This window comes from Nyctibius grandis, chromosome 1, assembly GCF_013368605.1.
Source record: "Nyctibius grandis isolate bNycGra1 chromosome 1, bNycGra1.pri, whole genome shotgun sequence".
Classification (NCBI taxonomy): domain Eukaryota; kingdom Metazoa; phylum Chordata; class Aves; order Nyctibiiformes; family Nyctibiidae; genus Nyctibius; species Nyctibius grandis.
The window spans coordinates 130,066,798-130,081,036 of NC_090658.1; the positions used below are offsets into that span (position 1 = coordinate 130,066,798).

The following is a 14,239-nucleotide window of genomic DNA, read 5'->3' on the forward strand; positions in this document are numbered from 1 at the left end:
CCGCAGGGTAGTTTAACATACATAAAAACAGCAGCACAAATAAAAGTGAATGGTAACAGATAATCTCTCTGAAACTGGGGATCTGCACACACAGCATCATTTCTGCAGGCTACACCACATAACAGCGCACCAAAGGATGAGAAAGATGCACGCTGAACAGGTATAACTAATGGGACACATCCTACATGACATTTACCTGATTACTAACAGAGTTTAAACTCAAGAAGTCACTTAATGTTGTTTGAGACACGTGCAACTCAACCACTCTGATTTGGTTTTCCCTCATGCTCCAGCATAATAAAGCCCAGCTTCATTTTCCCAAATGCTATTGCAAGATATTCAATCAAGAAAATATGTGTGTGGGGGGGGGGGGGTTATTTGTTTTTTTAAAGAACACCTACAAGCAACAAGCAATATTTCAAGAATTGAAAGGAAATATGTCAGTTCTCATTTGCCATCCAGAACAGCAATGAAAACCTTCATAACAGGGGAAAAAAGCTATGAAGGTTGAGGTCTGATCAAGATCAGAGAATGTGAGTGTTACTTATCATTATGAATTCTTACCTCAATAGAGCTAGCGATGTTCAAACACTCCTCCATCCCAGGTATATCCAGCTGGATAATCCGCAGATCTTTGCATTTTATAATGATGGTCCCCAATGAGCCCACAAACCTACAGCAAGACATGAAGGAAGAGTCTCTTAAGAACAGGATCTTCTAAGGTACGATGAGGTATTATAGCTCTTCCCACAACATACGCCCACGAGACAAAATCCCTTTAGTGTATTTCATCTGTAATATCATCTTTCAAAAAACCAACCAAACAAAACACCCCCTCTATTTGGTATTTGCAAGTTGTGCTCTACTTTTTTTTTTAATTCCATCCTTGTGATACAGCAGGGAGTGGAAGTGTAAGTATTAGAGGACAGAGAAGAGAAGGTTTTTCTCCCAGTTTTGCTTTAAAACATGAAAGAAAAGGTATGCTCAGGTATTTTCTGACAGTACTGGAAGCTTCAGCTGCAAGTTTCCAGTTTCATTACAGTAACGTGTTGAAACTTTGAGGCTTACTAAAAACATTTGCATTTAATTTAATTTTTAAAATAACATTTCAGTTACATTACACTCCTTTGTTTTTAACAAGGAAATGTGCTTTCTGATACCTGCAGTCTCACAGAGACATTTGCTCTGCAGACCTGAGAGAAATTAAGGTCTTATCACTGCTCATTAAAAAGCTCTACGTTACAAAACAAACACAGCACACAGACGCCCTCTCCAGTCTTCCTTACATACCTGAAAGAAGGATGATGCCTGAACAGAAACCTAACGTTTTCTTGATGTTAACTAGCCACTAACCTTCACAGAAATGCCGTAGATTTCAGTTCACAAAGCAGGGAACTAAGGAAAAGCAGCTGAGCCTCCTCATACACCACAGCAGCGCTTGCAGCAGCCAAGGGCGATGCAAGAAGCAGAAGCAGGCAAGACCCAAAGGACCAAGTTTCAGTCCCTCGTGGCCAAACCCTCAATCAGACCACGCACACACAAGGGCAGAGCTGCACACCCTCCAAAAGGAGACCTGTTGCTGTGCTTTGGGTTGCTTCACCTCTGCTACAAAAGGCAATTTATTTTAGAATTATTATTACAGCTGAAAGGTCGTTACCTATTTCTTCTGTGCAGACCAAGGTTAACGTGCAGAAACACTTATAATTGAGGTGGTGATGAAGGAAGAACTACAGAGAAGTTATGCAACTCCAGCAGAGCCAGCCTGTGCATCGTGTGCCCTCGTTGCAGCGCTATTTCACAGATCTCCAAGGTAATAACACAGTGCAGCTACAACACAGCACTGGGGGTGCGTTTTCTTTAAGCAAAAACACCACAGGAGATCACTAGAGACTGTTCCACTTCTCAACAAACCCTACAGGTCACATTTAAGTTGCTTAAAAAGCTACAAAAATTTAAGAAGCGGTTTGATGACCCTCTGATAATTAGGGAAAACACTGTTTTGTACAAAAACACTCATATAATGAAAGTGGGAGAAGAGATTTTATCAACCTGGCACAATGTCACTGCTGTCGTGCGCTAATAACCTGAAGCAGAGCCAAAATGGACCTTTCTATAACCTTTAAGAGCCTTGTTATTCCATTCTCTCCAGCACTGAGAATATACTCTTACCCTTTTATATGGCAAAGTTACACTGCAGTTACATTCAGACATAGCTACTCTCAGGGACGGAGAGATCTACTCCAGAGACCTTCTAGAAACTAGGGCTGGCAATAAGGGCTGCGAGTATCTGCAGATGCAGCTAACACTGTTATAAATCTCATACTGAGCTAGCAACGCACTACTCCCTCGCCACAACATGTTCCTTGCTCATTTGGTATTAACTTACATTGTAACTGCAATTAAGCTCATTAAAAAAACCATACATATAAAGAAAGAGAAGCTTTTCTATAGTAATTTTCAAAATGCAGCTACAGCTGGTTTAGTACAAGCAATAAGGATGAGGCCAAACCACCCGGATGACTGAGCAGTACTAGATGGGAACAGATTTCCTCAGGTTTCCACCACTCTGATTCCTCTCCATCCTCAGGCCAAGATGCAGCGTTTCTCAGAAACGCTCAGAGAAATCAGGTACACAGGGATAAACTTCATCAGGGTCCAGTACTTCACCCATTCTCAGATTCTGAGGCAACCTGATATTTTTAATTGTTGCTGCTTGATTTTTCCAGTCTGGCAGAAAGGAAATCTATTCTTCTAGATTGCTTTAAAAGGCGAGGAAAATAATGGGTTGACTTTGTAATTAACAAAAAATAAATATAATGAGTAAACTGAAAAAAAGACCAAGGTGAAGAAGTAGAAGACAATGATGGGACTGCCACACAACGAGGAAAACGTGATGGGGCAACAGCACACGTACAGCAGACAGAAGCTTCATAGAATTCATAGAATCACAGAATAGAATCATAGAATGTCCTGAGCTGGAAGGGACCCACAAGGGTCATCTGAAGTCTCTGCAACAGAAGGGGACGGGCAAAGATAAAATGGAGTGCTGCAGCTACACCTCAGCTTCACCACGTCACTCCCACAAGGAGTATGCTGTTAAAGCGTTATTGTTTTCCATAAGCAGCTGAAGGAGTAAGGGAACGAGGAGAAGAAGAGTGATCTGGGGCTGAGAAAGTCCAGAGTTCTGCCATCAGTTTTGCTGGGTGACCCAAGGCAAATCACCTCATCAGTGCCTTGGCTTCTGCCTCCATTGAATGGTGGTAGGGGTGCATCTTTTATGAAGTGTTTCAAGAGCTACTGATGAACAATTAACACAAAGCACTGTTGACAAAGGTGTTTAAACATAAAAATGCCAACTCTATATATAAAAAAAAAAATCTTAGGATGCAACAGTCAACATAGATATCCAAACAGAATGAGAATCACCCTGCCCATGCCAATATTCTGCCCTGCGCTCTGACTGTCCTTTCTCCTCTCCAGAGCTGGATTTGAGAGAGCTGAGGTGCAAATCAGTCTTCACAGAATCACAGACTTGGCAACCACTTTTCAACCCATAATGAGACACAAACAATTAGGCCTGGGGAGGCAGGGAAATGAGGAGTCGTACCTTTTTTCAATAGAATCAATGTTGGAGTGCAGCAGCCACAGCTCCTCAGCGTTATCTTGACGCCGTGATGAAAAAATGAGGTGGTGGCCAGTCAAACAGAGAGTCCCCTCCACGGCCAGGTAGAAAGGGCGGTGCAGGACGACGTTGTCCGCTCGAGGGGTCTTGATCAGCTCCGCAAACTCCATGATCACTAGCGAAGGGGAACAGGCCCGGGGAGGCCTTCGCCGCAAAAACTTGCTGGGGAAATGGGGGGAACCTCAGCAACGCCAAGAGGGGTGGGATGGAGAACCTGGGACAAGCTGGTGACGGTCTACAACGGGCGGGCAGCCCCGCACGATGCCGCCAAAGGCGGGGGCAGAATCCAAGCGGTGTCCCTGGCTCCTGGTACGCTGGAGAGAGCCAGCCTGACCCCGGGGAGGGGGTGAGGTGACACGGGGAGAGGGAAGGGAGGAGCGGGGGGACACCACAACCCCCGCTGCGAGAAGGCCGATGCCTTCCCACGGCACCGAGACGCCGGTGCCTGACCGAGGGGGTCACTGGGCGGCTGACAGAGGGGGGCCGGGGGGAGGCGCGGGGAGACCCCCGGTGCTTCACAAAGCGGGAGGCAGGGCAGCGCGGGGGCCCGGTGGAGAGGGCCGGGAGGGCAGCCCCGGGCGGCGGAGGGGCCGCGGCCGCGCCCAGCCGCCCCAGCACCCCCGGGCCCCGCCGCTCCCAGGAGGCGCCCGGCGCAGCGGTACCGCCCGGAAGCTGGCGGGCCCTTCCCCGGATGTTGGGCGCTCACGTGTCCCGCCAGGTCCAACCCCCGCCCGTGCCCGCCCTCTAGGGGCGGAACGCCTGGACGTACCGGAAACGGTGCTGCCGCCAGGGACCCGGTGCGCCCCACGGCCCCAATACTACCGTTCCGCTGCCTCATGGGGGCCATTTAAAGGAGGTGGGCGGGGCAGGCGGAGGGGGCTGGGCCGAAAGAGGCGGGGCCTTACCGGAGGGAGCCAATGGGAAAAGGAACTGCCGCGGGGGCGGGGATGGGGGCGGGGCTTGGGGAGAGGGGCGGGGCGATGGGGGAGTGAATGGGGGCGGGCAGGGGGCGGGCAGAGGGCGGAGGGAGACCCCCCCCTCCCTGGGCAGCCTGTGCCAGGGCTCTGCCACCCTCAAAGAAATTCCTCCTCATGTTCAGATGGAACTTCCCATGTTTTAGTTTGTGCCCGTTGCCCCTTGTCCTGTCACTGGGCACCACTGAGAAGAGTCTGGCCCCATCCCCTTGACACCCACCCCTAAGGTGTTTGTAAGTGTTGATAAGATCCCCGCTCAGTCTGCTCTTCTCCAGCTGAACAGCCCCAGCTCCCTCAGCCTCTCCTCCTAAGAGAGATGCTCCAGCCCTCTGACCATCTCTGTACCCCTCTGCTGGACTCTCCCCAGTAGTTCCTTGTCTTTCTTGAACTGAGGGGCCCAGAACTGCACACAGTTACTCCAGGTGTATTAGAAGGAGTGTGGTTAGCAGGTCAAGAGAGGTTCTCCTCCCCATCTACTCTGCCCTGGTGAGGCCGCATCTGGAATATCGTGTCCAGTTCTGGGCCCCTCAGTTCAAGAAGGACAGGGAACTGCTAGAGAGAGTCCAGCGCAGAGCCACGAAGATGATTAAGGGAGTGGAACATCTCCCTTATGAGGAGAGGCCGAGGGAGCTGGGTCTCTTTAGCTTAGAGAAGAGGAGACTGAGGGGTGACCTCATTAATGTTTATAAATACGTAAAGGGCAAGTGTCATGAGGATGGAGCCAGGCTCTTCTCAGTGACATCCCTTGACAGGACAAGGGGCAATGGGTGCAAGCTGGAACACAGGAGGTTCCACATAAATATGAGGAAAAACTTCTTTACGGTGAGGGTGACCGAACACTGGAACAGGCTGCCCAGAGAGGTTGTGGAGTCTCCTTCTCTGGAGACATTCAAAACCCGCCTGGACGCGTTCCTGTGTGACATGATCTAGGTAATCCTGCTCCGGCAGGGGGTTGGACTAGATGATCTTTCGAGGTCCCTTCCAATCCCTAACATTCTGTGATTCTGTGATTCTGTGAGGTGTGGCCTCACTAGTGCTCTGTAGAGGGAGAGGATAACTTCCCTCAACCTGCTGGCCACACTCTTCCTCATCCACCCCAGGACACCATTGGCCTTCTTGCCCATCATCCATATTTCTGGTTTGGGGGAGAGCAGCTGGTGAAGGGGGGTGGCTCTGCTCCCCGGAGGGGGCTCAGCAGAACACCCAAAAGGATCCAAGTTACAACTTCTCTTTCCATGGTCCGTTGCAACAAGTCCGGTCTTGAGGTCAGCATCTTCCCCACACACCTCCAGGAACACTTCAACCACTTCTCCCTGCATGTTCAGGTCACAGAATCATAGAATTTTGGATGGAAAAGACCTTTAAGATCATCACGCCCAACAGTTAACCCAGCACTGCCAAGGCCACCACAAACCATGTCCCTCAGCACCACATCTACTCGTCTTTTAAATACCTCCAGGGATGGTGACTCCACCACTGCCCTGGGCAGCCTGTGCCAGTGCTTGACAACCCTTTCAGGGAAGAAATTGTCCCTGATCTCCAATCTAAACCTCCCCTGGCACAACTTGAGGCTGTTTCCTCTCAACTTATCATTTGTTACCTGGGAGGAGAGACCAACACCCACCTCACTACACCCTCCTTTCAGGCAGTTGTAGAGAGTGAGAAGGTCTCCCCTGAGCCTCCTTTTCTCCTGACTAAACCCCCCAGGTCCCTCAGCCACTCCTCATCACACTTGTGCTCCAGACCCTTCACCAGCTTCGTTGCCCTTCTCTGGACTCACTCCAGCACCTCAATGTCTTTCTTGTAACGAGGGGCCCAAAACTGACCCCAGGATTCCCCATCTCTAGCAGCATCAATGCTTGGTTGCATACATCCTTACGTGTCAGTTCTGGACATTTCCAAGCCTGCACATCCCATTACCCAGCCCTGGAAGGTGCTTTCACAGCCCCCTCCAGCCCTTCAACAGCCCCCAAACAGCTGATTTTTGGTCTTTCATCTGCTGTTTTATTGTTCCTGCTCTCAGGTTCCCCAGTGCTTTGGCTGCACCTCTGCGATAATTAGGGCTCCTGATTTCCAGGCTCTGCTACCTGCATGGAGGACAGGGCAGAAGCAAACACATCAACACACTCCCCTGTTTTGGGCTGTATCCATTCTCTTTTCCAAGCATGAATCCCAGCCTGTGCTACCATCTGAGCTTTCCCTATAGCTATGCTCTTCAGACAGTAATGTCATGCCGTGCATCATCCCAAAACGTTTCCCTTGTCAAAAGGGATGGCTCTGGACTGTGGCTGCTCCTTTATAGCAGAGTACCTCCCATGACACTGCCAACAACCTAAAAGTGATGGATCCCACGTGGTGAGGATGCAGAGGGTCAGGTGTGTGTAAGCTCAAGTGCTTTTTCCCTGGGTTATTCCTGTAAAGTACACCCCTGTTAGGAAAGTCAGAGAGCTTGGGCACAGCTGAAGCTCCAATGTCCACACTGAATTTGTTGGCAGAGGTGCGGGCAGGGACATGGTCAGCTAGTGCTGACCCAGGCAAAGCCAGAGAGCAGCTCAGGGGACAAGCGAACTCCGTTTTGGAGACCAAGAAAGTCTTAACATCATTGATGTGGCCAGACTAAGCCTGAGGTCCAGAGGAGAGGTCCTGGCATGGGGTGGTTCACTAGCGGGGGTGTTTGCCAAAACCAGTGAGTTAGGAAGATTCAACCCCAGATTCAAGGTGGGTAATGCTGAAATCCAGCATTTACCCTGAGAGTATTTGTGAGACTGAGAAGGGCTTTGGAGACACACCCCTGTGCTTCCAAGCAAAAGCGAACTTCTCAGCATTGGTGAGAAGAAGAAGAACTCTTCATGCTGACAGCAAATACCAGCCATCTCCTGAAGAGGGGCTCTGTTGGCTGCGTTGGCCACGGTCGCTCCCCAAAAGGGGACGCTGGACCGGGCGGGTGGATGTGGGCTCTGATGCAGAACCACAGGTCTCGCTCACCTGGAGAAACTCCAATTCCTCAGTCTCCATCTGCTTTATCTCTGAAGAAGAACAAAGCGTGAAAATCAGGTCATCAGACATTTCTAGGGCTGGCTTTGGAGGAGATGAATAGCTGTTTGGTACCATCCTGCCCATGATTACTTTGGTGGTGCAAGTTCAAGGTTGTTCAGTCCCTGCATGATGGGAACAGCCTGGAACTATCTGTGCAGATGCAAACAGGCGGCTTTTGATGACAGCCTGTTCTAGGCCATTGCACGTGAGAAGGATTGCGTAGGTGTTCGGATATGGTGACCTGAATTTTTATGCTCACCTCTGGTGGTGAGTCCATTCTGAGTTTGTCCAGGCTGTTACTTGTATGTCTTATTAATGCAGGCAGGTTAGGTGATTTCAATATCTGAGAATGATTTGAAAGTCTAATTAATGACATTTTCTTCTCATAGATGTATGCAAAGACTCATAATAAGGAAGATTAATTCTCTCCTTACAGGGGTTTGCACTGATCCACATCATCAACCCCTCTGAAAGAGAAGAGGGGTCTCTCCTAGGTCTGGAGTCCCATGTGTAACTTAAAATAAAAACATTTTTATGCTGCTGCTTTCAGTCCAGTGCTGAGATGACCTGGAAGCAGCACAGAACTAACCCTCTCTGAGTTTTACTGGACAGACTGGGAAGCCTTTAGTATGAATCCAGAGCTAAACACAAACTCCCATCTTCGAGGCAGGGCTGTTAAAGTGCTGCTCACCTGTGCAGTTTATCCTGTCTGAAGATGAAAAGCTGCTTCACTGTCCCTAACCATGCACAGCAGGGCTGGAGATCCCTCTGAGATTGCATAGGGAGGGCTGGTGCTTTGGGGTTATCCTCAGCTTCAGGAGAGGTACCTGGAGTGTCCGTGCATCTTCTTATAATCAACTTATCACAGAATCACAGACTGGTTGGGGTTGGAAGGGACCTCTGGAGATCATCTAGTCCAACCCCCTGCCAAAGCAGGGTCACCCAGAGCATGTTGCACAGGGCCATGTCCAGGTGGGTTTGAATATCTCCAGAGAAGGAGACTCCCCACCCTCCCTGGGCAGCCTGTGCCAGGGCTCTGCCACCCTCAAAGGAAAGAAGTTTTTCCTCATATTCAGATGGAACTTCCCATGTTTCAATTTGTGCCCGTTGCCCCTTGTCGTGCCACTGGGCACCACTGAGAAGAGTCTGGCCCCATCCTCTTGACACCCACCCCTAAGGTATTTGTAAGCGCTGATAAGATCCCCCCTCAGCTTTCTCTTCTCCAGGCTAAACTGACCCAGCTCCCTCAGCCTCTTCTCCTAAGAGAGATGCTCGAGCCCTCTGATCATCTCAGTACCCCTCCATTGGACTCTCTCCAGTAGTTCCTTGTCTTTCTTGAACCAGGGGGCCCAGAACTGCACACTGTTACTCCAGGTGTGACCTCACTAGGGCAGTGTAGAGGGGGAGGAGAACCTCCCTTGACCTGCTGGCCACACTCTTCCTAATGCACCCCAGGACACCATTGGCCTTATTGGCCGCATGTGCGCATTGTTGGCTCATGGGAAACTTGTTGTCCACCAGAACTCCCAGGTCCTTCTCTGCAGAGCTGCTTTCCAGCAGGTCAACCCCTAACCTGTACTGGTGCATGGGGTTATTCCTCCCTAGGTGCAGGACCCTACACTTGCCTTTGCTGAACGTCGTGAGGTTCCTCTCTGCCCAGCTCTCCAGCCTGTCCAGGTCTCACTGAATGGCAGCACAGCCTGCTGGTGTATCGGCCACCCCTCCCAGTTTTGTGTCATCAGCGAACTTGCTGAGGCTACACTCAGTCCCTTCATCCAGGTCATAGATGAATAAACTAAACAGGACTGGACCCAGTACTGACTACTGGGGAACACCACTAGCTACAGGCCTCCAACTAGACTCAGCACCGCTGACCACAACCCTCTGAGCTCTGCCATTCAACCAGTTCTCAATCCACCTCACTGTCCACTCATCTAACCCACACTCCCTGAGCACAAGGATGTTATGGTAGACAGTGTCAAAAGCCTTGCTTGAAGTCAAGGTAGACAACATCCACTGCTCTCCTCTCATCTCTCCAGCCAGTCATGCCATCATAGAAGGCCAGCAGATTAGCCAACCATGATTTCCCCTTGGTGAATCCATGTTGACTACTCCTGATAACTTTCTTTTCCTCCACATGCTTAGAGATGGCATCCAGAATGAGCTGTTCCATCACCTTTCCAGGGATGGAGGTGAGGCTGACCGGCCTGTAGTTTTCTGGGTCCTCCTTCTTGCCCTTTTTGAAGACTGGAGTGAATTATGAGTATTAACCACCCTGGAACTCCTAGGAGGCGCTGCCTGGGCTGTCACGTGTTCATCCCCTCCATCCCTATGGCCCCCGCAGCCCCCATCCCCACAAAACACCACCAGGCCCCACAGACTGAGGGACAGCTGCTTTCTCAGTGGGGTGGCCTCCATCTCACTGAAGGTGCTGTGGGAAGTTATATTTATTAAGAGCATCCTCAATAGAATCATAGAAAGGTTTGGGTTGGAAGGGACCTTTAAAGGCCATCTAGTCCAACCCCCCTGCAGTGAGCAGGGACATCTTCAACTAGATCATCTTGCTCAGAGCCCCGTCCAACCTGACCCTGAATGTTTCCAGGGATGGGGCATGCTCAGCTGAAGAGTGGCCGCAAAGGAAAGCAAAGGCTTCAGCCCCATGGGCCCACTTGGCACCGTCACCCAAGTGAAGGAGGGAAAAGGAAAATTTGGGCAGTGGCTGCACACCATGGGACTAATTATAAACCCAGCACTTCCCCCACGTTAGTGCTGACGACTCTGCAATCCCCAGGCGAAGCGTGGAAGTGGATCCTCTCTCTCTCAGCTCAGAGAGGAAAAAAAAAAGCATTAAATATAGTCTCCAAATTGAGGGCATATCAGATGTTACACCAACAAAAAGCAGCAAGAGGTGCTTTAGAAAGGTGCCTAAGAAGAGGAGCGACTGGCACTCAGAGGGGTTTCACTGCCTGCCTTTTTCTGTCTTTTTGCCGTGTGCGTTAGGGAAAATGAACTGCTCTGTGGCAAAGCTGAAAGACTTGTACTCAAAAAAATTTGGCTTGAATCTCATCGCTTCCAGAGGAACCTCTGAATACTGCAATGAGAGTCACCCTGCTCTTTTGGACTCATTTTTCCTACTGTAAAATAAGGATCAGTAACATTTGGAGAAGTCTCCAGCCCTGATATCCATCAATAAACATTACTACAATGTTCTGAAGAATGGAAGATGTACAGGACATCATGAAGAGTACAACTTGTCTCTTGTGCAATAAAACCCCACCAGCCTGCCAAATTTTCCTGTTGGTCCTGCACAAATTATCCTGTCCTGCGTTCCCAAACCCACAGCTGCCGCTCCCCACTCGAGGAGAAACAACCCAACCCACAGTCTGGGCTGTGCACACCAACATTTTTAGTATAACCTCATGGCGAGGGAGCATAGACTTCCCTGCAGGAGGAAGAGAACTTGTACAGGTATTTGTGAGGAGGCATTTGGTTCATATTAACAGATAATGAGGGCTCACCAGCTGCCACACACCATAAGCTCTTGCTTGCTCTGATAAAGTCTCCTAAGAAACAGCATCCCTATCAAACAGGAGCAGCATGCACATGTAGAAAGTGTCCAAGCAGAAGGAAATGCAACTAAATCAGGACTCTTTGCCAAATGCCCAGAGATTCCTCCTGCCAGACCCCTAAATGCCTGGCCATCTGCTTCCCTCTGCCCCATAACATGTCTTGAAGAGGTCCGCCAAGAGGCTTGTCTGGCCTCAGCAGGAGAAGGGGCTCTTCCCACGTCTCCCTTTCCTGGCTGGAGAGCAGGATCAGGAACTGTCCAGGTCTCTGGCGTCTCTTCCCGCATCTCCCTGAAGGACCTCAGGGCACGGGGCAGACCCCAGGGAGCAGAGGTTTCTCCCCCTGGTTGGACATAGTTGGTCTGGATTCACTGGTGAGACCACATCTCCCAGCTCAGAGGCAGTTATGATTTTAGGCTTTTTTAGCAAGCGAGCTCTTCTCCACTCCCTGTGCTCATACCAGCAGGGTTTTGCCTGTGAAATCCAAGAAGTAATTGGCTGCAGAATAGCAGAGAATCACCCTCCATATGCTGCAGTCCCATGACCATTTGCCTCTTGGATGAGCACTGGTATTTTTTAGGCCTCTCTATTTGCTCATTTTCATTCCTGAAAGAGATTGTGAACTTATTATCCAAGCACACATCTGCCTTACCCTCTGATGTTTTCCTAGCAAGGGGAGTGAAAGAGCAGCAAGCACAAGGTAAAGGATGTTTGTGGCTGAAAATCATCTGTGAATGCAGTGACCACATCCGTAGTGGTAAATCCAAGTCAGCCATGAGGCCAGCTGGCATGGCCAAGCCATACACAGGATATTAAGGTCTCCTGGCTACCCAAAAAGGGATCCACAGTGGGTGGCTTGCTGGGTGTTAGTCCCTGTGCTAACTCTTGAGCCAGTTTGCCCAGACCAAACATGTGCCAGGGGCTTTGCTAAATTTTATATCTTAGCCTGGTCCTGGCACTGATTCATTTACTGGTGTGGAAGTAGCTAGGAGGTCTGGAAAAGAAAGAGGTGGAGAGCAAAACCCTCCCATAAAGAAGCAGATAAATTATTTCTTCTTGTACAAAATTGGCTATAATAGCGGGAGAGTGGGCTGAAGATAATTTATATGTTGTTTTCCACTTAATATCCATCAGTACATCTGAGCACACAGCACGTCCTAAGAGCTGCCATCCACACTTCTTCTCTAAACCCTGTATGAAATACATGGTTTCCCACAAACCAGGTTCATCCTCTTGACAGTTGGGAGGAGGGAGCCTGCAGGAGAGCTTCCCAGTTAGCTCCCCTGAAACCACAGCAACGTCAAACTGGGGATTTGGCAACCAGAGAGAGAGTGGGCAAGGCTGAAGTCAGACCGCGGAAGGAAGGAGGCTGGCAGGATGAGATAGAGCAGACATATGTACCCAACACTGCAGACACAAGTGTTCCTCAGGTCTAAGTTTCCATAATAAATTATTTTTAGCAGAATATATATACATTTTTGTTTGGCAGGGAATAGCTAGTTTCTGGTGAAACTTTTCCATTTTGTCATAAAAAATCATGGGACACTGCATAATGTCCAGAAATTTAACATTTTTTGCAAAACTTTTTGTCTTTTCCATCTCAAGGTTTTTTTTTAGTTTTCATTTGTCACCCTGGGAAATGTTTGGGCAACGAAAAGGGAACTCTGGGTTTGTTTTCTCCTCACTTTGAGAAAATCCTTTCTTGTCGTGGAAAAGACTGGACATGGCACTTAGTGCCATGGTCTAGTTGACATGATGGTGTTGGCAATGGTTGGACTCGATGATCCCAGAGGTTTCTTCCAACCTGCCTGATTATGTGATTCTGTAATTAGCCAGGCACTCACCAAGGACAAACCTACAGGTCTCTGCGCTCTCAGAGTATCTTTAGGGTTGGCCATCCGAAACACACAGACAGCTTGATGCCAAAGTTATATGCAATTATTCTGAGTGAGTGAGAACAATTGCTCAGGTACAAATCGTCCCCAAAACTTTCCCCAGCACTCATTACTACCCGTGTGGGAAGGGTAGGATATCTGATATCAACTGCATTTGGCTTTTTCAGAAATTGTTAGGGGAAAACTCCAACCTTTTTCATAGACTCAAAAAATATTGAATTCTGAAGAAAACACCAACTTTGGCCACTGCATAGAGGTCCGATAAATATTTCACGTGTTGATGTGCCATAAGCTGATTTATTAGGTGGAAGCATGGATGTTTTTGAGAGTTTAGCTCTGGATGTGATTTAATATTTGAGGGGCCCTGAAATCTCTCAGTGTGGAGGGAGAAGAATAGAGACAAAGAGAATTTGGTGGCAGAGAGAGAAACCCTTGTGGTTATAAAGGTTTTCCATTAGACAGCAGCGTGCAAAAAAGGGGCATTAATGAAATTATGTTGACCTGCACATGGTTTTAAGTGGAAAGATAATTAAACAGACATTTTATACAGTGACTACAGGTTGCAATAGAGACAACTATGATTTCTCTGGAGCCCGCAAGAAAGCATCGTGTCATTCAAGTGAACAGGGCTCTTCTTCCACCTCTTTCTGAAAGGGCAAATGAGGATTAACATGAGATGATAAAGCAAATTGTTTATGAACTGATTTTTTTATTGTTACTATTTAAAAGCTGTGGTGCTTTGAAAACATAGTTCTGGGTGCTTTTCCATAGGATATGGATCAGGTTCTCTGTGTCCTAGGAGGTGCATACATTGGGGCAATTCTTCATGACTTCAAAGTTAGGTTCTTGGGGTCTGACTGAATTTAGGAAATTACCAGACCATTCCTGAGAAAGCTGCATCATGAAGTGCCTCTCGAAGAGTATAAATTAATATATCTTCAAAACCAAACCCTCCTGGACTTGATGGAGTCTTGATGAAGGCTTCTGCTTAAAAAAAAAAAAAAACAGAGAGTTTTATGCAGGAAGATCAGAACTGGTGAAACCTGGCAAGCTGCCCCATAAGAAATAGCAGCCTGTTTAACTATT

The 14,239-nt window shown here is 48.6% G+C and overlaps 1 protein-coding gene across 2 annotated transcripts in view; it reads right to left on the bottom strand.

The window, feature by feature from the left end:
• The window catches only part of MTMR9 (myotubularin related protein 9), a 29,292-nt gene extending 24,792 nt beyond the window's left edge, over positions 1–4,500 (bottom strand). The window contains exons 1-3 of one of the 2 annotated variants that reach the window (XM_068404058.1): positions 4,452–4,500; positions 3,608–3,844; positions 565–673 (exon numbers count right to left, since the gene is read on the bottom strand). In XM_068404058.1, the coding sequence (XP_068260159.1) occupies positions 565–673; positions 3,608–3,792 (294 nt within the window). In that variant the 5' untranslated portion in view covers positions 3,793–3,844; positions 4,452–4,500. Of the gene's footprint in view, positions 1–564; positions 674–3,607; positions 4,298–4,451 lie in introns of those variants that run through there. The other variant, XR_011048454.1, reaches the window with a different exon arrangement.
• Between the last annotated feature and the right edge of the window lie 9,739 nt (positions 4,501–14,239).